Raw genomic sequence first — 25753 nt, forward strand, 5'->3', positions numbered from 1 at the left:
TCTTCGTCACTTGGCCTTCTTATAAAAAGTTTAATGGCGGAGATTCGGGTCATTTTGAGCTCTAATTCAAACGACATGGGGTAAAAATATTTTGAGAAAGTAAAATCGAAATCAAAAGTTTATTTAAAAAAAATAATACAGACACTATTTAATAATGCTTAATATAATGTATAATAATTAAATAATATTTATATAATATTATATTAATTTTCTAATGTATATACAAAATGATATTTATTAAATATATTTATAAAAAAATACACTTTATTTTTCCATTTTACAATTGGTGGAGAAAGTTTTTGGCAATGAGGCAACTCGTAGGTCCCAAGGAACTTTGCGGTAATGGTTCTATTCCATCTAACCATTTATTCTTGTCCAAATCAAAACATTCCACGGATTTAAGTTCAGCATTACTCAAAGAGCTCACACCTCCGATGATATATATTTTATTTTCTTCAAAATAAGATATATAATTTTTATTTAAAATAAACATTAAATTTTAAATTTTATACTAATATCGGAGACTTGAAACCCGGCCTTAAGGCCGACCTGGCTACAAATTTTTATTTTTTTAAAATATACCCGAGCTAGAGCCGTATATTTTAAAACCAAAGAGTTTAAATCCTAGTATTAGCTATAAAAATTAAAATAGGTATAATGTATTTTTTTAAAAATCGGGGCTGGGCCATGCAAATGTTACCCCTACAGGTCTCACTAATATAATAGAAAATTATCTGTTTTTTATTTTCCTTGAAATGAAGTAATCACTTACAGTTCAATATATATTCGTTATACAACTGGGGATAAGTTTGCCTCAGGGCAAACTTAATACTAACATATCATATTTATAGATGAAGGAATTTAAATATTTCCATTTTTTTAAATAATATTTAATTTGACAAGCAATAACTTTTAATTTGTTGGCTTGAAAATAGCTGTTTTTACGGTGGCTTGAAAACAACTGTTTCTTACATACAATAGACTTTCAATGAGCCTTGTAAAATTTTTCGGTTTTATAGCCAATTCCCATCTAATCATATATGACCTTTATATTTTTTTTTTCTTTTATAATTTTACTTTATATTTATAACCTACTTAATTTAAGCAGGGTCACCCATATATCTCTCAAATTATACTTGGTGACCCAAAAATCGATGTTTTTTTAAAACACTTGCAAAACAGGGATTTAAATGAAAGTTATGTACTGTTTAAAAAACATTCATGTTTGGTTGATTTTTGGTGAGAAAAATCTCATATAGGAATTGAATAATGAAGAGTTCAGCTGCGTAACAAATGATATTCTCTTCATTACCATATAGATGCAGAACTGACGATGACATGTCATCACATTCTTTACATTGTAATCGCAATCGTGGTCGGCAAACTAGACATCAATCAAATAATATAGCTCTGACTGAAATCAGAACGCTTTCCCACTACATTTTAAACTTTTAATCTATTTCCTGATAGTAGACCTCCTGATGTCAAATTCCTAATATAGAATTTCTCATGCTTAGACACGAATTCCACATACAATATTATTAACAACAAAGGATGCAATCAATAAGCAGAGCGGATCCAGATTTAAAAATTGCTAAATATTCATAAATTTATTGTTCTATTTTCTTACCAATAATCAGCTGTACCATACAAAGTATGGTGATTTGAAAGACTTTGGCCCAAATCAAAATGCTTGTGAAGTAACCTATTTAATTATTTGTGTTTTATTAACTCAATTGTCCTAACTCATTAGAACGCTCCCTCCCATTTTTGTTTTATTAAATTTCTAATTTTTTAATACTCAATATTTGTTAATTACATTTGTTATCAAATAATTATATGGATATTGTATATTAATATAATATTATTTGTCATATTATCTCTATCTAATATTTTTTTATATATATTTATGTGTTATATTATTAATTTCATTTATTATAATTATTATTTCTATGTTATTCTTTTTTAATATTAATTTATCGTATAGGCTAGCAATTAATCGTGTCAAACTATTTGCTAAAAGACCAATTTTTAGAAGACTTTCTAGACAACGACCAAATTTTTGTTAAACACGATCAAATTTTGGTAATATGAAATATAAGCCATTAAATATTAAAAGGTAGATCAGCGTAACACATAATTCTCTAGTCGACTTCAGGAAAAAACATCTGGTCCATGCTGGATTAGAACCCAGATCTAGGCGACAAATCTCGTTAAACGGAATTAGTTTATATATATTTTTTCATATAATATCTGACGCTTTCAATCGTCTGTGGCCTAGTCGATGATAAACAATCGCATCTGAGTCCAGCTACGGTGTATGACATAAAGAATACCGAAAACCGCGTGCTGCCTTCCAATATTTTTAAAATGGCGAAAGATGTATAACGTTATTAATTTTTTTAAAATATTAGATAGCATCGTAATTTTATCTTTTTATATCAAAAGATTGTCGTTTTCGAGTAGTGTTCTGTGGCCTAGTCAGTTGAGTGCGGTGAATTAATAATCCAAGTGTTCTGGTTTCGAATCCAGTCAGGACTATGTTTTTCTCTGAAGACAACTAGGTGGTCCCATGCTAAGGGGAATGATATAGAGAATACTGGATGCAATCGCGTAATTCAGTTAATATATATATTAAAAAATAGCTGGGTTGTATTGTCTTTTAATAATTAATTGTTTACAAAAATTTTGATAGTTGTTCAAGCATATCTTTAAAAAATGGTCGTTGTTTAGCAAATACCTTGGCGGGATTTATCACTAGCCATTTATCATTACTCTTTTATATATATTATAATATATCATTTATTAAATTGTATAGAACTTCAAGCTTAATATCCAATTATAAAAATTTTTATCAACAGTATAATAATATAATCATATAAAACAATTTAAATCTTAAAAATATGCGTTAAATACCTTTTTGTGTGAATCAATGTTATGTAAGAACACCCCCCCCCCCCACCAAAAAAAAACAAATTTTATTAGCTTAGATGATATTTTTATTATATAAAGATACGAAAAAAGAAAAGAAAGAAGGAAGGAAAATGAATCTCCTACTATAAGATAAATCTCGGAAAATAAAAAACACCCCGAAAAATAAATCTCCTACTAAAAAGAACCCGGAAAAAGAAAAAAGAAAGATAATGCAAAAATCTACAGGAAAAAAAAGTTAAAGAATATTAAATTTTTTAAACAAAAATATATAAAGTATATCTATCTTTTATCAAAAAAATGAAAAATTAATAAGATTCTAAGTATCTTAGATACAGATATAAGTATTTATTTAAAATGTCAAAAAAACAAAGTACGTGATAATAAAATATCTTGTTTCCTAGATCCAGGTATTTGCGGTACTGCAACTCTGATTAATAATCACTCGAGGATTTATTATTATAACAGATCAGGTTTATTATGCAGTCAACGCATAATCAATCTAACTAATTCAGGTTTACTATATTTTGAATAACAAATAGTCATTCGCTAAGGTAACATTCACTTATGTCCCAGATGATCTGAGTCATTTCACTGTCAAGTTTACAATAGGAAACCCATCGATATTATTTATAAGATTTATGAACGGGTGATTTTTCAGTGTTTTATGAGAATGTGATCTTTTAATAGCAACATTATAGCTAGAATGATTAGATTACAATATAAATCGTTTGCCTTTTATTAAAATCATGAGGATTCAAATTTATATAGCTATAATTAAAAAAGGTTTAAAATTCTTTTAAAGTAGATTGAAAAGTTGTTACTTTAGTCATCACATTCCTAAAAACAAGATATTAAAATTTGTAACTAAAATAATCATACCATTATTTGTATTCAAAATATAACTAGTCACTTTTAATAAAACTATAAACAAGTTAGCTAATTTGTAAACTAATATTTTCAAAGATTTTTTTTACAATTATAAATGTTAACATTTAATTATTTAAAATTCTTCGTTTCACGAATTTTATTATTATTTAAAATTCTAACTTAGTTTTTATGTATTTTTTAAAGATTTTTTATGATATATATTTTTAAATTTTATCTAAATAGGGGTGTCAAATAAAGTTGTATATATACGCCGAGATCTCCTGTTAATTTAGTTCTAAGCTAACTCATATAGACAATACCTAGCTATCTCATGTGCATGTCATAACCTTTATAACTCGTATCGAGATAAAGACTTAAACATCCAAAACCGCCTATGTTAAATATTTGACAACCGACTGAGGACTTTATTCCTCAACCAGATTTTACTTTATTTTATGTATTGATATTTTAAACATATTTTAAAAATATAATTTTTAAAAAAAAACTAACAAAAATTATGTCAACTTTGTTTTAAAATTAAAAATAATCATATAAAATGTCACATAATATAAAATTATAAAAATTTATTTAAGAAAGCTCATCAAGAGGCCAAAAGGTTTTCTTTACCCTGTATTCACAGGAAGCGTGAATTCGGGGCGAAATATAAAAAATGAATGTAAAATTATTATATTCATATCATATTTTATATACTTCGTCTAGATTCGCGACAACAACGAAATATCAAGGCTTAGGCAATATTTTTCTAGTTTAAATATTGAGTTAGCCGTTTTCGAAATTGGCTCAAATCGAGTCGTTTATCAACATTAAGATGTAGTTTTACTGTTAATGTTTCTGTAATGTACAAATGTATCATATACAAATATTAATGATTCCCGGGGGTAAAACTTTCCATTTTATTTTTGATTAAAAATCATGAAATAAATTACAAAAAATTGGAAATATAAACTTAATTATGTCAAATACTAAACCGAGTCAGAATTGGATGAACTCTGGTATAGATTCTTTCTGAATGATTATTTGTAATTATTTTTCTTATGTTTATGCGAAGTGCTGCAACCCCTGCACATATTTTTTCTGAGTTTGAAGAAAATCTTCAAAAACTTTGAGCAAAAATCTCTAAAATTCTCAAATTTTACCTAAAAATGCCAAAAATATTTTAATTTTTTTAAAAAAAAAACTTTTTATTAAATAAATCCTTTGCAATTTTCATATGTAATCTTTTGGATGAAATCGCAAATTTAAAACAAAAATTTTTTTAAAGATTTTTGCTCAAAATATTTTTCAAACTTGTAATTCTTTTAAAATAATAACTTTATTATCTTTAAACATTTAAACATATTTTGTATATATTTATTATAACCGTAATTGATACAAGCTGCCCTGTGTCGAGGAACTTTCATACCCGTTATGTAAGTCCAATTGTCCAAATCGTCTAAATATACATCTATCGCCGGCATACTCATAATCGTAGCCTTTGTTGAATTTATATTGGAATTTTGTTTGATATCTACTACATTGGTCGGGGGAGATATTTGACCGTGAGAAAATAAGGTGGCTCCACCGCATACATACATCTTACCCTTTGCTTCGACTAAGGAAGCGTGGCACCTAGAAAAACGCATGTCTTTTTTGCGATTCCATCTAAATAGTATGTTAATAATAGAAGATTATTTAATTTATCTCCCAATTATTTTAAAACTATATAGGTTGAGTTGACAATAAATATATTCATAAATATAAAACCAACCATTAATAATTATGATTAAAAATAATAAATTTATATAAAACATGAGAATTACAGGTCTGTGGTGGGGTTATAACATTCTACTTTTGCTACAATGGGTGATTGTAAGTGCGTTGAAATTGCGTTAGAGCCAATTTTTACATTTTCAAAGCCTCCAACAGCCCAGATTTGCCCTAAATGGGAGCAGGAAGCGATAGCTAATCTAGCAGTTTTTAGGGGGCATACTAAAGACCACTTTTCATCTGATATATTATACATCTCAACTAAAGACAGATGGCTTTACGTAATAAAAGACTCTAATTAAGCTTTATATTAAAAATATATTTTGCTATTTTTATGAATATTGTGTGGATAAATAATCTAATAAATAATGTTGTTTTGAATTAAAAAATATTTGTGACACACTTTCCTTCTGGATCTTGACCTCCGATAACATATATGTTATCATTATAGGTTGCGACAGTATGATAAATTCGTTTGGTTAACATTTTGGGGGCTTGTGACCATTTTCCTTCTTTAAACTTATAAACTAAGTCAGTTGGAGTTGGCTTGGTATTTTTTAGGCTAGATTGAATGTAATCGAATCCCCCTTTTTGAGTGAAAATATAATATGAGGATAAAATATTAACAGAATATAAATCATAAGTATTCGGGGAAAATGAAAATTCCAGGAAAGAAAACCCTTGGAAATAAAAAAGTCCTCCAATATTGCCCCGGAATGCAGATATTTAACTCTCATTATGTATATTAGTGATCTGCATGGGGCCTAATTTTTCAAGCCCGGCCTGGCCAATTTTTTTTAAAAAGTTTTGCCGGCCCGGCCCGGCCCGAACCCGGGCTTTGCCGGCCCAGTCCGAACCCGAAATTTTTTTAAAAAAGTTTTACCCACCCGGCCTGGCCCGATTATATTTAAATATAGAAATTAATTTTTATAATTACTTAAAATAAAAGACATATGCTATATGTCGTTTAATTTCAATAAATAAAATCAAATATTTTAATTTACTTAAAAAATTCAATATAAAATTAATAAATTTAGATATATTTAAAAAAATTTCCAAGGTCCGACCCGACCCGGCCTAAATTTTTTTTAAAAATATTAGGCCCGGCCCGAACCCGGTTATTTTAAATAAAATTAGGCCCAAGCCCAGCCTGAAGCCCACTTTGCAGATCTCTAATGTATATAAATCCAGCACTCCTTTACAGTATAATATTAGAATATATATATTAATTAGTATATCATTAAAAGTCTAAAAAATTTAATTCTTAGCCCTCTCCCACAAATATTATATAACCTGGGTAGAAGTCTATATAGAGTTTAAAGTAATATACACTTCATTCAAATATTAAAAAAAATATATATAAATTAAATTTACCAATGATGTAAATTATATCATGAACACAAGCTATTTGTTGCAGTTTGCGTGAAAACGGAGCTTTTTGTCCTATTTTAGACCAACGATTGGATAAAGGGTCGTAAGATTGAAATAATATAGGCATATCACTGTTTTCACCACTAATAATAGCTATTACCTTTTCTTTCATTATGGAAGTCGATTTAGTCGATATAAACCCGGTTTGTTCAATTAATTTATCACAGATTTGTACATAGGAATAATTTTGGTGAATGTTTGATTGATCGTTAAATATAAGATTGAGCTAAATATTTTAATAATTCGTTTGACATTTAGAAAACGTGTATTCTTGATTAATTTATAAGGTGGTGTTTTATAATTATATGTTCTTTAATACAACTGACGATGTATTCATAATAATGCATTTGAAGTCGTTGAATACAAATCAGCTGGACCCGCCATTTCGGTGACCCATATAGTAATTATTCTCATGTTAAAAACTACTATTAAATTGATAACTTGCTTCCTTATTATCTCGATGATCAGCCAATTTTTTAAAAAGTTTTCATCAGACATAGGAATAAATTGGCCTCTCGTTAAAAAATAATGATATGGGTATTCAAAATGCCCAGCTGCTTTCATTGATGCACACTTAATGAATGCATCGTCAGTCTAGGTATTATTATATGTCATTAGTTTTTATATATATTTTTTTTATACTTGACTTCTTTTAACATTTTTATCTGATTTCGCTGTTTTCAAATAACACCTTGGTTTTTCACTCTTTATAGATCCATCGTTAAATGCTTCTACGATTTTTTTGTCGTCGACTTTGTGTATTACACATACTTTTAACCTTAAATTAATCAATTTATTTTATGGTGTTTTAGACATATCTTTAAAATAAAAATGTTGAATTATAAAGCTAAGCAATCATTTCTGTGGAAGATGTTTAATATTAGGCAAAAGTTAAAATATCTAATATAGTGTTTGTGTTTTAGGTCGCAATCCCATATTTTAAACTATGTTTCCTGATCCAACCAATCGTGCCCCCATCTTGTTTAAAAAATAAATATTTGGTTCTTCTCTTTATTTTTTATTTTATACAGCTTTTTTAAAAACAATTTTTTAAAGATTCGCCCAAAATATTTGAGCAGAAAAAGATAACAAAATTTAAGATTTTTTTTAAAGATCAAACAATATTTTTTTAAATATTTTGTAATTTCATCGTGAAAGATTTTTATGCATAGAAATCACAAAAGATTTACTTATGAAAGATTTTTTTTACAAAGAAATTTGGGATTTTACGGTGATTTTTTATTTTGATATATAAAATTCGATATTTTTTAATAAAATATAAGCCCGCCCTGCCCATCTTGCTTATTATAGATATGTTTAACTAACCCGTTCGCCTTCAAGCTAGTTGTTTTTAAAAAATATTCGTTATACCTGTATAAAAGTTTTACCAAAGTTTGTATGTGACCTATTATTATTTTTTTACTTGTTAGAAATCAATTCTAAAATGACCAAAATCTTTGAACCCGGCCTGGATCTTCAGGTAAAAATCGGATTACATAAGCATTTATAAAGCAAAAGTATTTTAATGTCTAGGTTCTGTATGGGTATAGCCAAGAACTGTGTTGGGTATTAATACAAAAATTTTTTTTTACCAATTATATATCAGCAAGGAGTTATCTTTAACTGGCATATACTTTTGATTGCCAGGTTGTGAACAAGTTATCAAATCCTGAATATTCATTTGCGAATATCGAATAGATTCAGTTAATAAAATATTTTGTTGAGCTCTTATTGGTTCGGGTAACTCATTATTAAGCATGGATTTGGAATACTGAGCTCGCATTCGAACCCAAAATAAGACGTTGTCATATATCTCCTTTTCATCTACGCAGCAGAGTGTGTCGAGTTGTAACACGTTGTAAAGTAGAACAAAATTTAATTTTACAAATAGCAAAGGATAAGTTAGAAGGGATTTAAAATTTGTTGCTACGCAGCGTTCGATGGATGCTTTTAGGTTTAAAAGGTTATCGAGGACCGAAATTTCCCACAAATCTAGGCAGACGTGTGTTAAGAATCTTTCATTGGCCTCGCTCTTATGGAACGAGTTTAGGAAATGATCGCTTTCCAGGAAAATCTTTATTTTGACTATCAGTTCTTCTATTTCTAACAAATACGATCCCTTAAGTAAATTGAGAGTATTTATAGCAGATAAATCGAGCCCAATCTGTCCGGTATTGATGTATACAAATATAGTTCTCATAGTGTCGACCGACAAATTTAAATGTCTAATATCCAACTCCAACAAATCTGGCGAATTTTCCTGTCGCGAAGTTACCATCCATTTTAATAAAGGGCTTTTTTGCATCAAATGCATTTTATTTATTTCAAACCTGCACTCTTTACCAATGATTGATATCTTATCGTTTGAATAATCACCTTTTTGAGTTAGAACAGGAGTGGAATGAGTGTTGTGTTCCTTTTCCATTACATCATTCCCACCTAAAGATGGTGATGTTTCTGATTTCATTAAGTTTATTACTGCTTCATTATTCGACAAATGGAAAGCTTCTAATTTTTCTAAGCTTTCATCCCAAAATTTACTATTTTTTGTGAACTCCCGAAAAACTTTTATTTTATTGAATACTTCTTTTACAATAATCTTACCCACAATTTTATTGGAAGTATTAAAGCTTATATTTTCGATCTCCATCGACGGTATAACTTCGACTAGAGGCCTCAATATTTTGATATTGTTTTGAAAATTATGAACTTTCGATTTTATCTCTTTCTCGTTATTTTCATACAATAAGTGAAAGTTTTTATCGATCTTTACATCTTTAATTTTACCCATTTTCCTTTGCAAACTTGCGATTACTACCGATAAGTCCTGTTCGGGTTTTGACAACCTTTTTTTAAAGGTAGGTGTATTTGGTTCATTGTCATTCTGAATATTTTCATTCATATTAATTAATTTAAAGCATTTTTTTAAAAAAAATTTCATTAATTTAAAAATAATAATTATGCTCACTTAAAATTCGAATTGTTGAGAAATAATAACATAATGCAATCTGAAAAACTTAATATGCTATTATTCGTTTATTGTAGGAGAGCTCAATTATTTTTCTCAATTAAGCATCCTTCCTTGTTATATTATATTATATATATATTTGAAAAAAAATATTTAAATGTCAAATAAAGCATTTTTTTTACCAGCCCATTACATTTATCTAAAAAATGATCAGATGATACAGCTAACTCGATATCTTAGCCAGAAAAACATTGCCTAAGCCTCGAGATTTCACTAATAGATGTCCAAACTTTTGTACCATCTAATGAGCAAAATCTTCAGGCTTCCGAAATATTGGATATAATATTGAGTTCGCCGTTTTTAAAATCGGCTTAAATCGAGCCGTTTAACAAACTAGTATGTCAAATAATTCAAACATGGCTTATCGTTTGAACTACAAAGGAATGAATACCTATATTTTTAGCAATAATCATAGATTGTCATTAATATTATATTTCTTACTAGAATCAATATTTTTATTGCATCCTTTTATCGAACCGGAATTTGATACTTTAACGAATTTTGAATCTAACTTTTTTTTTAAAAACATTTATTCGTCTTCTTGCTATGATGCTAGCACAAAATTGAGAATAAATTCGAAAGTAGTATATTTCCTTTTTTTATCAGGAAATTGCGTCCGGAGATCCCTTTGAAGTTTAGGCGAAGCCAGTTCACCGATCCTTCAATATTGTATCAACCACATCAACATTCTTCACATAATTAGACCGTGCCCCGAGGGAAGCAAGTCTATTAACGAATTCCATTGAAGAATTTTCTTCTGCCATTTTAAGTTAATGACATGACATTTCAAGATTATTTATAATGACATTTAAATTTTTCCCTTTTCGTGTAGGATTTTTCTCTTTTTAATCGGACCTTTTCATTTTTTAATTAGACCTTTTCCTTTTTTATGATTAACACTTTTCCTTATTTGATCGGACTATTTTATGATATGATTGGCTCTTTTATTTTTTAGATCTGAGCTGACTTTGGAACTTTTCCTTTCTTGATCAAACAGTTTCCTTTCTTGATCAAACGGTTTCCTTCTTTGATTAAAATGTTTCCTTTTTGGATCGGAACTTTCCTATTTTAATCGGTCTTTTTCCTTTTAGTAAGATTCTGATAGAAAAGCAGATTACTATCACTGGATGCTTTGAGAAAAGATTCTTTAACAGCATGCATATGTGCATTTTTTTGAAAATATTTTCGTGTATTACAGAGGCTGTAGAAAGCCAGTAGTTAATAAATTTAAGGTTATTATTAATTTTTGATATTAAATGGTAGTTTTTTTGGTACGGTATCTTCTATAGCCACTCAATAATCCAAACGTGTCAAGTTAATGGGTTTGACTGGGTATTTTTATTAAAAGAAACAGGATTAGTTAAATTGACGCCTTTGGATTTAAAATTTATTTTTAGACAAACTAAAAATTTTAATTAAAAAAATAATAATATTTATATTTCCTAAAGGCCCCTAAATTTTTTAAAATTTGAAGGCTTCCCACTAGGTTTACTGCACTGTAGAGATAACAAAATAAAAAAACTGAACAAATCATGGAATACATATTTATTTTTTTTTCAAAAGAGACTTTTAAGAGGTTCACAAAAATGATAATAGTGCGATTCACTTCTTAAAATAATATAACATTTTTTTAACCCCATTGTTAAGCTATATATAGGGTTGACAATTGTCATAATACTTATTTCACATATGTTTTAATTGGAAATAGAGAAAAATGATTATTTCAACATGAATTAATATAATGTGTAAACTATAAAAGTGACAATTGTCATAATATTCATAACAGAACCTATAAAAATAATTTTATTTTTAGGTATTAAATAGGCGAGAAAAAATTTTTTGAGCATGTTTCGAGATGGTTTTAATGATTGTAAAAATTGTCACAATCGTTATTTTTGAACTTTTTTAAAGCAAGTAGATAAAAATTTATTAAATATAAAATTAAATGTGGATGTACCATAGAGCAGTGACAATTGTCATAATCGTTATTTTTGAACTTTTTTGAATTTTTTTGAAGCAACAGAGTAAAATAATAAATTGTAAACATGTTAAATTGAAATTTAAATGTGGATGTACCATAGAAAAGTGACAATTGTCATAATCGTTATTTTTAATCTTTTTTGAATTTTTTTGAAGCAAAAGGGTAAAATTATATATTGTAAACATGTTAAATAAAAATTTCAGTGAAGATGTACCATAGAAATGTGACAATTATCATAATTGTTATCTTTGAACTTTTTTGATTTTTTTTAAAGCAAATAGGTAAAAATATATATTGTAAACCTGTTAAATTAAAATATCAGTGAATATGTACCATAGAAAAGTGACAATTGTCATAATCGTTATTTTTAATCTTTTTTGATTTTTTTTGAAGAAATTATATATTGTAAACTTATTAAATTAAAATTTCATTGAAGATCTACCATAGAAAAGTGAAAATTGTCTTAATTGTCATTTTTAATCCCTTTTAAATTTTTTTGAACTTACAGGGTAAAATAATAAATTGTAAACTTTTTAAATTTAAATGTGGATGTACTATAGATAAGTGACAATTGTCATAATGGCCATTTTTAATCTTTTTTGAATTTTTTTTAAGCAAAAGGGTAAAAATAATAAATTATAAACATCATTAATTAAAATTTAAATGAGGATGTACCATAGAAATGTGACAATTGTCATAAACGTTTATTTTAATCTTTTTTGAATTTTTTTGAAGCAAAAGGGTAAAATTATATATTGTAAACATGTTAAATAAAAATTTCAGTGAAGATGTACCATAGAAATGTGACAATTATCATAATTGTTATCTTTGAACTTTTTTGAATTTTTTTATAAGCAAATAGGTAAAAATATATATTGTAAACCTGTTAAATTTAAATTTCAGTGAATATGTACCATAGAAAAGTGACAATTGTCATAATCGTTATTTTTAATCTTTTTTGATTTTTTTTGAAGAAATTATATATTGTAAACTTATTAAATTAAAATTTCACTGAAGATCTACCATAGAAAAGTAAAATTGTCTTTCATTTTTAATCTTTTTTAAATTTTTTTGAACTTACAGGGTAAAATAATAAATTGTAAACTTGTTAAATTTAAATGTGGATGTACCATAGATAAGTGACAATTGTCATAATGGCCATTTTTAATCTTTTTGGAATTTTTTTGAAGTTAAAAAGAATCTATGAATATAATTCCCAGGAAATAAAATTCCCATTTTTTAAGATATTAAAAATTACAAAATTAGTAAAATAGTCACTATCTCCAGGTCTCTTAAATCTTTCTACATCTACATGTTGGTACCAATTAACATTATATTGTTTATTATATATAATCTTTTAGATTTTTCCTCACAGGAAGAACCATCTTATTCTCAAAATATTTCAAATTCAGTTTTATTTGGTATAACAAATAATTCTTAACCCAATCAAATAAATTTTTCTACAATAAACTCTGATACCTATCATAAACCACAAAAGAAATATAGCAATTGGAGTCAGGAAAAAATATAAATAGCCATAAACAGAATAAGAGGCCATCCGTCAAACTCCCTCCTTCAAGGGGGAAAACGTATCGGTTTTGGGTACCATTACAGCAATGAAAATTAAAAAAAAATTTGAATTCAATTTTATAAAAAAAAAATTATATAATACTTTTTTTCAATCTGGTGCCGCCTCGCTGGCACCAGCAAATTTCATTTTTTTGAGATTTTTATTTTCTTTAATTCATAAGGCAAAACATTAAATAAAAATAAATAAAGGAGGGAGAGAGAGAGACAATGGGAAAAACGAAAAGAAAAGAAAATGCATTTTTTATATCTTCATTTAACATTTGATTTTTTATAAATATAAAAAAAAACATTAAATAAATGTATCCCATCCAAATTTATAAATGGGGGTTTTATTTGGCCTCAATAAAACAATTATTTTATTCATTTTTTTTATTTTATATAACATTAATTCCTGATTTTTTATTTCAAAATATAATAAACAAGTGAAAATAAAAATAAAAGGAAAAAACAAGAAAGTTAAAATTAAAAATTACAAAATTTTTTTTTTATATATAATGCAAAATAAAAAAAATCTCAAAGATATTCTAAAGGAGCATTTTTTAATCGATTCTTCTGATATTATCCTATTAGGTACATCAGTCCTTTTCCCATTATACAAATTCACAATGAAATTACAAAAAAGTAATATTGTAATAGGTGATTCTTTTGCTTCATGGCTAGAATGCAAAATGGAGCTGGAGGAAATGGATAATAATTTATCTAAAAGTATGTTGGAATGTTTAAACATTAGAGAAAGCTATCTTTTTCAAAATGACGCATTTCGTAGTGCGATATATATGGATCATAGATTCCATTATGAAAATGGAAAATATCCTTTGGAAGAAGATAAAATATTGGCCAGGGTAAATTAATAAATTTATAATATACATCTTTTTATTTTAGGAACATATATTTGCAACTTGGAAACAATTGCAAGCTATTGACCCTCATGAAGAAAATACAACTCTAGTTATGCCTTCCACTAGTGATTATAAAAAAACAAAACTTGACCTTTACATTGAGCGTGATTGCAAGAAGGGACCTATATTTTATGAATTATGTAATAGCGATATCAAGCTAAAAATAAAATCGTTATTATACAACAAAAGATTGCCATCCTCACAAGATATTTGTCACTTATCTATAGTACATCCACATTTAAATTTAAAAAGTTTACAATTTATTATTTTACCCTGTAAGTTCAAAAAAATTTAAAAGGGATTAAAAATGACAATTAAGACAATTTTCACTTTTCTATGGTAGATCTTCAATGAAATTTTAATTTAATAAGTTTACAATATATAATTTCTTCAAAAAAAATCAAAAAAGATTAAAAATAACGATTATGACAATTGTCACTTTTCTATGGTACATATTCACTGATATTTTAATTTAACAGGTTTACAATATATATTTTTACCTATTTGCTTTAAAAAAATTCAAAAAAGTTCAAAGATAACAATTATGATAATTGTCACATTTCTATGGTACATCTTCACTGAAATTTTTATTTAACATGTTTACAATATATAATTTTACCCTTTTGCTTCAAAAAAATTCAAAAAAGATTAAAAATAACGATTATGACAATTGTCACTTTTCTATGGTACATCCACATTTAAATTTCAATTTAACATGTTTACAATTTATTATTTTACTCTGTTGCTTCAAAAAAATTCAAAAAAGTTCAAAAATAACGATTATGACAATTGTCACTTCTCTATGGTACATCCACATTTAATTTTATATTTAATAAATTTTTATCTACTTGCTTTAAAAAAGTTCAAAAATAACGATTGTGACAATTTTTACAATCATTAAAACCATCTCGAAACATGCTCAAAAAATTTTTCTCGCCTATTTAATACCTAAAAATAAAATTATTTTTATAGGTTCTGTTATGAATATTATGACAATTGTCACTTTTATAGTTTACACATTATATTAATTCATGTTGAAATAATCATTTTTCTCTATTTCCAATTAAAACATATGTGAAATAAGTATTATGACAATTGTCACCTTTATATGCTTTACAATCACTGAAACCATCTCAAAACATGCTCAACTAGCCTTTTTAAATTATAATTATTTTTAAAGGTTCTGAGATGAGTATTATGACAATTGTCACTTTTATAGTGCAGTGACCTGACTGCATTAATCGGCAGATATCTAATCTAAATTACACGTCATATGTTTTTTATCGTTATATTATTCTAATTATTCCCTATTTTTTAAAGATAAAAGCAAGCCTGGCAAGCATTTTTTTAAATATTTTATTCTATAGAAGAGTCAATAAATCAGAATGATATGCTATTTATTTTATCCGAAAATTCTAAGCCTTAATTACATACAATCACTAACAATTAATGTAAATGCAAATATTAACTTATTTTTTAAAAAATATAGGGTTTAACGTGAGGCTCGAACCCTCGGAGCCTCATGTTCTACTGACTGAGCTAGCTGGTATAGTTGAATAATGGCTAAATGTCGGCTCAATCTTCAGGCGCTCTGAAAATTCGTTAACCTTAAAGCCGTTTAATTTATATAAGTTTCTTCCAAATTTGAACTGTTATCTTTTTAAGTAAACCCCCCAAATTGATAATTTTCGGCTTAAGATTTGGTTTAGCCAGCTAAAAATGGGCATAAACGGCTAAAAATATATTAATTACCCGACTATACTAGCCGGGGAATAACGCAATGCGTATTTTTAGCTGATTTTTATTTAAGCCACAATTTTTGTCTTTTAATGTAAAATCAAAAAATGAAATTTTATATCAAAAATATAGAAAAAAAACAAAAAAAACACTAAATTTCTAGGTTTCTTTTCTTTGTAAAATAAAAAATCGATACAAAAAAATTAAATTTATTTACAAAAATTATTCATTTGTAAAATAAAAAAATATAATATATTATCAAAAAAAAAATTAGAGCAAAATAGAGCAAATAAATGCAAAACTTGGTAAATAAAAATAAAATAAAATTTAATATATTATAATTATTATATTATATCTGATGGTATAATAAATATATTAACAAAATAAAAGGAATAAAAATAGGAACAATCGTGACATAATAAGATGGACGACCTCGTTCTTCCAGTTCTTACACCAAAATCGGATATTATATTTATTTGATATTTCGTTATTAATTTTAAAATATACTATAATTAATATAATATATTAACAAAAAAAAATAAGATGAAAAGAACATATTATTTTTATTTAAATCTATTGTATTAATTCACTAGTAAAAATATTAAGTAAACAAAATTTATTTTTTGAAATATGTTTTTTTGCTGTAGTATATAATATTTTTTTTATATGCTAATAAATATAAAACGATGTTTTTTATATTCGCTAATTCTAATAATTATATGTTTTTCTTGTTACCCTCCTCTTATGATGTAATAGGATTTTAAAGTCACTTTCTCACTCAAATCAAATTCTGCAAGTTTATTAATTGTTTAAAAACAGGTAATATTTTATCAAAATTCATAACTGTTAAAAAAAACATTCTTATTTTAAAACTTTAAAATCATCTATTTACCTTTGAATGTGACAAAAAAATTAATATAACTTAGAAAAAAAAAATTCAAAAATTTTTTTTGTTTATTTATTTTAGAAATGAAAAACGAAGAAAATATGGTGCCATTCTATGATAGCGGCGAAGATGTTAAGGTTGACATATGTAACATCACTGATAACCAACCTAAACAACGCAGAAGGGGAAGAGGCTTAAAATATAAGAGGATTAAGACCTTTAGCAATTTGGATGAAGTAAAAATCAACTCATATGACGGATACTCGTGGACTGTTTTTTCGGTTGATCGCACTGACGAGGGAACCAAAAAATATTACCGTTGTTCTACCCAAAGAGGGTCCAAATGTCCCGCTCGTATTTTCTTGTTATTTCACTCCAGCAATTTCGAGATAACTTTATTTCAGGCCGAATTCGAACACAATCACACAGTAATCGGCAAACAATCCGGATTAGCCGGCGATATGAAAAAATTAATAAGATCGTTATACGAAGAGGGTTACAAAACCGCTAGCCAATGTTTGAGAAAATTAGAAGATATGAATGTCAATAATCTACCTTTGCTTAAACAAGTGAATAGTTACGTGGCGACTCTTCGCAGGAAAAGTTCGAGTCCAATAAGAATCAGCTTAGGTCGCTTCCGGGATTGGTGTATTAAAAAATCCACGATTCCTATCGATATCGACGAATGTTTTGTTGGTAATCACGAAATTATTGTCGAACAGGACCCTCCCAAGTTGCGTGTGTTTGTTACCACAAAAAATCTACTCTCGAACTGTTGCCGATCCGATCACATTTGCATCGATTCAACTCATAAGCTCCTTTGGCAAGGTTATCCGGTTTTGATTACAGGAACTACCGATAAAAAGAGCGCATTTCATCCCTTCGGTCTAGCTATTTGCTTGAGCGAAACTGCTGAAGATCACCAGTTTATCTTTGAGAGCCTGCGATTGAATTGCCTGAAAATTCATAACCATATTTACAAGCCGAAAATATTAATCGCCGATGCCTCGGACGCTATAACGAAAGGTTTTGTATCCGCTTTTGACTCCATGGAAAAACGAGTGGTATGCTGGGCACACGTTAAGAAAAATATAGATTCACATCTGCGAGTCGTGGGAGAATCGAAGCTCATGAATAATTTAAAAGATGACATTGAATTTCTTCAAACGTTGCAATCCCAAAAGATATTTGATAAAGGCGTCGAATTGTTTCGTCAAAAATATGCTTCTCAGAACTCGATGGTCGTTGATAATTTTATCGAATATCTATCAAAAGAGTGGATCATCTCGAACAAAGGATGGTTTGAGGGTTATGTCGTAGGTTATCCGTCGACTAATAATAGCCTAGAAACCACAATCAAGGCTATCAAAGATCAATATACCTTTAGAGAGCGTCTCCCCCTTGAAGAGTTTTTAATTGTACTTGAAAGAGATATTGTCAATAAAATGTCTCGAGAGCGCAACAGCCATATATCTTCTCCAACCTCTGAAGACTTCAAAATATTTTCCGTCGCCCCAGACATAAATATGGAGATGTGGACAACGACTTATCAGTGGCTCAAAAAAAATCGAGGGGTTATTCCACTGAATAATAAATGGAGTCAAAAAATTCATTACATAGAAAATAGCCTTACTGACCAGTTCAATTTGATAATCGTTTCCAGATATATGGAAAGGCAGGAAAACTTGGATTGGTCTAATTTTGAGAGTTTTAAAAAGGATCAATTTTCCGTGTGGGAAGTTTGTTTCGACAAGGATAATTGGGGAAAAAGCAATTGTTCTTGCCCTCATTTTTGTAAAAAATACGTCTGCAAACATATACTTGGCTTGGCCGTTAGGTATAAGTTGTGCGTAATACCCTCAGAAGCAAAGATATTATCTTTGACTCGAACTCCCAGAAGAAGCGGGGCTAAAAAGGTCATACTCATTCAATAATTATTGTAATTATATAATATGTATTAATATATGTTTTTGTTAGTATAATAAAAACTAAAATATTAACATATGTTCGTATAGTTTATTTTATTTCTCTATTATACGATATTTAATTTTAAAAAGGTGCCCTTTTGATCAAAATTAAAATAACAAAATTTATAAGATCATGTAGTAACCTTTCTGCCATCTATGAGAAAAATTTCCAAGCTTCCATATTATTATAATTAAATCATAATGTGCCCGTTTTTGAAAATCGACTTAAAACAGCACTAAGATCAATGATTTGTAACAAAACCTTTTTCCCATGAATCTTGAACTGTTGAGTAGTATGCGGGTGCATAGCAACACTTTATCAATGACATTAATAAGAGCCTAGACTTGATAATTCATTTAATAAAAAATTGAAGTCATTGAATGTAGTAGACGCAATTGAAAGTCATTTTGTCTAAATGCCTTTCATTAGCGGACTCCAGTGGATGTAATAATCGTTCGTTTTGCACCTAGTGTTCCGATTTTACATCAATTCGGATTATTCGATTCTTTCGTATGAATATTAATTTTAACGAATAACCGTTAAAACCTTTAATCCTATTTATTACCATTATATTAAAAAAATATATGATTGCTATAATAATGCTAAGAATTTTGAAATACTACTAGAATGCTTTAACGAAAATATTTAATTATTTAAAAAATAAAAAAAAAACACATTTTAGTTTTACAGAAAATTGTATACAGAAGTTAATTATAAAAATAAGTTCCACTCCGTCCAATTTATAATATAAAGTATTTCCACATATTATGAAAGCTAGTATTTTGTCACTAAAAAAAATAAATAAGCAACAATAATAATAATTAAAGAAACATATGCTTACAATTTAAGCTTTGTAATTTAAATAGTTAAGCTAGGCCATGACCTCATAAAAAAGATTGAAAGCAAGGGCGAAAATTAATGTTGTGGCTCGATTTGAGCCAATTTTTAAAAACGACTAACTTAATATTTTATGCAGAAAAATATTCCGCAAGTCTGAAAATGTAGTTCATAGATGGCACAAAGGTCTGGACATCTACCAGCGAAATCTTGAAGCTAGTGTTGTTAAATGGCTCGATTTGAACCAATTTTTGAAAACGGCTCACTCAATATTTTAGCCATGGCATAAGCCTCGAGATTTCGCTAATAGATGCGCAAACTCTTGTTCCATCTATGAGCAAAATCTACATTATCGCGTAAAATTTTTCTGGATAAAATATTGAGTTAGCCATTTTTTTTAAAAAAATCGGCTTAAAACGAGCTGTTTAATAACAATACTCAATTAGAGAATATTTTTCTGGCCAAAATATAAAGTTAGCCGTTTTTTAAAATCTGCTCAAAACAAGCCGTTTTACAACACTAGCAAAAATAATGTATTAAACGTAAACACAATAAAATATAAACCATATTAGAGTAAACACTAGTAGTCAGAAAACAAAGCACGCTGAAAAATATTAGTAAGAAATAGCTGAGTATAAAAATAAAAAAAAATTATTTAGGCTGGGCCCTACATATATTGAGAAAAACCTCAAAATTTATAAATTTTCGCAAATTAATGAAATTATGAAACATATCCGAAATCCCATCAATTTTTTTAAAAAGAAAAAAAAATACACAACCAAAAAGCCAAATAAAGTTAAAAAAACGAGAATAAAATACCAAAAAACAATGCTATCAAATACTTTAATATTAATTACTAGTTTCATAAAAATTACACAAATTTATAAATTTCAAGCAATATTTTATTAAAATAGATGATATTTTTTTTCTTCACAATTAATCAATTTATTTATTTATATTCTTGATATTTAGGATACAGACTTAAAAAAAATTTTATATTTAAAAAAAAGGAATTATTTTATAAATTTTTAAAAAAAAAATTAAAATTTTTAAGAATGAACCGCCAAAAAAAAGTTAACTTACGTTTGTTTGAACAAAAAATTTAATATTCGAATATTTTTTTCTACTATTCGAATAATTACTCTAATTAAAATAAAATTGTTCGATTGCGAACAATATCAATTGAATAATATAAATAATTATCTGATTATTAAAATAGCAAGGATTTCGCCCTAACCCGGCCTTTCGCTGGGAGATGAGGGGCGAGAGGGAGGGAGGCTCTTGGCAGCATTGCTAATGGGGATGAAGACGGGAACAAGGAGGAAAAAAAAGCAAGTAGGATGCTAATAATCTAGAATATATACACAGCTGTTTTATGATTCGGTGATTATGGATTTCATTGGCGTAAGCTTACTAATAGGTATTACAATAAGAAAAACCTATGTAATGTTTAGTAAATATTGTAATATTTACAATTATGCTACCTGGAAAAAGCATAATAGGAGAGATGTGGCATAAATGCCATCTGGCCACCAGCTTCAGCATTATCTATTGGACCAATTTCTCCAAAAATTGATCAAAATATGTATATTTATGTTACGTGCATTAACTAACTTCATTTATTAAATAGAAAAATCCAATAATAAAATATTTTAAATAAACTGTTTTTAGCACCTCATTCTAGAAAAATCACGTATTACATTTTTTTGTTTGGTTAAAAACAGTGGCGTAGCTACGGGGGTGGTTTTCGGGTTTGGACCCCTCCCAGAGCAAAATTTTTTTGAGATTATACGTTCAAGAGACTTAAAAGTGATTTTATATGAATTATATTTTTCTGGTTTTGATGTTTGTGGAAGGATATTATATTACTATTGAAATTATTCTGGATAGTATTATTATAAAGTCAATCTACTAAATTATAATAACATATTATTGATGCATTTAAAAAATATATTTATTATATATTATCGAAGATATGGTTATGATTTGTAAGATAAACCCGGCCGAAGGCCGAGGCAAAAGGGCAGGGGGTCTGGGAGGCGAAGCCCTTCAGCTTTTATATGTATGGACCCCCTCTAAGGAAAATTCCTAGCTACGCCACTGGTTAAAAAATTACTAAATTAAATTACTGATTTTTGTATAAATATTATCTTTAGGTATTTAGCATTATTCACAAATAAATTAGAGCTTACAAATTTTATTTATACAAAAGGTATTTGATGATAATAGACAGGTGAGTATTGTCTACATTGGCCAAATTAATACATTCACACATTCATATTGATAAGTTTATGTAAAGCAACATTTGGTGAAAATGCAAATAATTAAAAAATTTAATGTACAATTGATGATATAATCATTAACAAAAATATTGGTATATCTATTAAATTTAATATTCCTAGACTAGAACATCTTTAAGAAGAGTAATGCAAAAATACAAAGAGAATTTGTAATATCCCCCCCCCCTCAATATGGAATGGAACAGTCAAAAGATATTAAAATAGCTATTATTTGATACCTATATCGATATTTTGTTGATAGTCACCAAACCTCAGGAGAAAATTTTAAAAGATTGTATAATACAAGCTAGCAAATCATTCATGGGGTTTAGTATAAAATCTTAAAACTTATAAATATTTTAAAGCATTTTTTTAATGATATTAATTTAATAAAAATTATCAGGGTTGTGCATTTGACCGGTAATAAATATTAACATAGGTCATACAATATATGTATTAACTGGCCAGAAAAACTACTTTCACATAACCTCATCTAAAAACCGATTCCTAAATAGAGATTTGATTTTAATATTTTATTTTAATGATTAAGAATTAGGATACACGTTGATATTAAATTTGTTTAGTTAAAACCAACTCTCAATCCCAATTTTTTGGGAAAAGGCGAAATCATGGCCAGTCATACTCACACCACATCTCCCCTAAACAATATGTAAACGCAAGGCTGTTATCAAACTAGTATGTGAAGTAGGCCTATTCAAAAACGAATTCGAATCGAATAGTTTTACGAATAATAAAATCTACTATTTGTATTCGATTCGAATTATTTGAATAATTGAAACTAATTTTTTTAAATAAAATATATCATACTCAAATATATTGACAAATTTTTTATTGCAAATTTGATTTTAAACAGAAATATTATTATAATAATTAATAAAAAATATGTAATCAAGTTATAAACAAAATTAAAATGTATATTATTAATTTAATTCATAATTTTAGGCCAATTTTTAAGGCAAAGAGTTTTTCTTATATTTTTTTCCTTATATGACATGCGATTTTTTGACAACAAATTAGTTCCAACTAAGTCGTTCACAAGCAGTTGATGTTCCTTGTATAGATAGATATTCCCTAGGTGTGAATGAAACCTATTATAATGATTAATAAGAGGGGATGTTGTTTTGCCTTTACATTTTATAATGCTCTTGAAATAATTGAAAAAGCCTTTTCACCGTCTTTATTTATTTGATATTTTCATATATAATCGCTCTTATTGTAGGAAAATTTTGTCAATTTCAATATCAAACATAACTATTTCATCAAGCATTCTCTTCTAACATAATTAGGCTACTAACAATAAATTATTGCAGAAATTTGTTATATTTTTATATATATTTGGTTTGCGTAATTCTTTAATATAATTTATTATGAGATTCAAAAAATAAACTTTTCACGAGATTCGAAAAATACAGCAAATAAAAATTTAAATATTGTTTTAATTTTCACTTTAAAGATTTTATTTGTGCTAGACTTTTTATAAACACATTACCAGTCAGATTAATGTTATATTTATTAAAAGCAATTTATAAGATATTCCGAATTATTCCTTTTATTCGAATCGAATAAATAATTATTCGTATTCGGATAAAACAAATAATTTATTATTCAATTCGAATTTTTTTTGAATAGGCCTAATGTGTAGGAATATTTAAGGCAGGTAAAAACGTCAAAGGAGATATTTCTCTAGAATAATAATAAGTGGAAAATAATTATTTTGTCATATACATCAATTATAATAGAAAATTATAATAGAAGAGTAAAGAGCAACCACTATCTAATATAAGCATTTATAAAAATAAAGTAACAAAGTGGTAATTTTATATGTAATAACCAGAGACCTACTTCACGTCCTAAGCCTGTAAAAATTTTTTTAAAATACCAGAGCTGGGCAGAGATTTTTATTTCTATAAGCCCGGACCGGTGTAGTATTTAAACTTATTACCATCTAAAATCACTACGGCATTGAATTGTAAACTCAAATTAGTGGTGATAATTTATGACCTAAGCTCAAATTTTACGAATAAATTTAAAATATAATTTATAAAACGCCATTTTTTATAATTTTTTTAATCGACAATATTTCATTTATAGATTTGTATTCATAATCATTAATTGATACATTAAAATTCATTTATAGATTAGCAACTTAGAGATCTGCAAATCACTGCCCGTTCGGGCCGAGTCAAGTCTATTTTAAAAAAATTCGGTTCGGACTGAGTCGGGTCTTATATTTTTGTAGATCACTAAGGTAAATTACAAAATTTTATAAATTTCCCAATCAATCAATATCGTTTTTTATGTTAAATTGTGAAGTCATTCATTTTTGATGATGAATATTTTTTATGATTATTTTGCGCAATCATTCTTTTAATATATTTATTATTATTAGAAAAGATTTATAAAAAAATTGTTATCTTTAGATTAATTATATTAATAATCAATTTATATTTATTTTATAGTAGATATAAAAAGAGAAAAAAAACAAAATAAAATTATTATAATTGTCTTCCTTCCAATTTTTAGGATATTATTTTATTCAGAAATTATTGTCGATTGCCAATTTTTAGAATAAGGAAAAAACAAAATAAAGGAGAAAAAAAGGAAAAAGTAAAAGAAAAATAAAAATAAAAAGTGATTAAAGATATAAACATTTAAATATATTTATATAAAGTAAGTCAGAACAAAAAAAAACCCTCCAATTATAGTAATTTTTATAAATCAATATGATACATTTAATTTATTTATAGATTAGAACATTTAAATTCATAGTTATAAATTTATAGATTTAAATTTATTTATAGATTAGAACATTTAAAAGTATAATTATAAATTAATATATCATAAAATTTTCTGAATCAAAATGGTACAATTAAATTCATAATTATAAATTGATACCAAGAATTACTAAAATCCTTAGTAACAGAAAAATATCTTCTACTATTTAAAAATAATCCAGGCCAAAAAAAAGTAATATTTGATGTAAAGCTAACCATTTTATGGGTAATGAAGATATGACTTATAGGAAAGAAAATAGATGTGAAAATAACATTGGAAATTACATTTTTTTTTACTAATCATTACCTCTTCTTTTGGACATATGCCAGGCGGAACTTAAAATTTTTTTTAAAAATATAGGTAGAGAAATATGAGCCTTTACATCGGAATCCAGAATATTATTTTTAAAAATAAAATATACACCATATTAAAATATAAATATTCATGTTTTTTGGGAACTTGTAGTCCAATCTCCGTTTTTATAGAATGAGTTTTTATAATATTATATTATAATTGATTGGAATATGTCTATTATAAATAAAATTTTTTAAAAATAATGCTATTTATTTATTTGCTTTATAATGGAAGAAGTTAAAATAATTTTAACCCCAAGAAGAAAATTTCTACAAATAATAAGTTTCCAAATAATGAGTTTCCTAATAAAAATTATGCAGAATATCAAGAATTGTAAAATAAATAAATTCACTGAAAAAAATATTTAACATTTTTATAATAATTCAAATATATTTAAAA

At 27.0% G+C, this 25753-nt stretch overlaps 2 protein-coding genes across 2 annotated transcripts; one reads left to right on the forward strand and one right to left on the reverse strand.

The window, feature by feature from the left end:
• Positions 1-277: 277 nt before the first annotated feature.
• Positions 278-5824, reverse strand: LOC135924447 (kelch-like protein 7). The gene is made up of 3 exons (XM_065459504.1): positions 5622-5824; positions 5183-5463; positions 278-453 (listed from the first exon to the last, which is right to left on the reverse strand). Exons 1-3 carry the CDS (start codon positions 5822-5824, stop codon positions 278-280), a joined length of 660 nt encoding a protein of 219 aa, XP_065315576.1.
• Positions 5825-16915: 11091 nt separating this feature from the next.
• On the forward strand, positions 16916-19120 carry LOC135923338 (uncharacterized). Its single transcript, XM_065458026.1, has 2 exons — positions 16916-17053; positions 17202-19120. The coding sequence occupies exon 2, from the start codon at positions 17204-17206 to the stop codon at positions 19052-19054; it is 1851 nt and encodes a 616-aa protein (XP_065314098.1). The 5' UTR covers positions 16916-17053; positions 17202-17203; the 3' UTR covers positions 19055-19120.
• Positions 19121-25753: the final 6633 nt, after the last annotated feature.

This window comes from Gordionus sp. m RMFG-2023, chromosome 2 (genome assembly GCF_954871325.1).
Source record: "Gordionus sp. m RMFG-2023 chromosome 2, tfGorSpeb1-WG-v2, whole genome shotgun sequence".
NCBI classification, from domain to species: domain Eukaryota; kingdom Metazoa; phylum Nematomorpha; class Gordioida; order Chordodea; family Parachordodidae; genus Gordionus; species Gordionus sp. m RMFG-2023.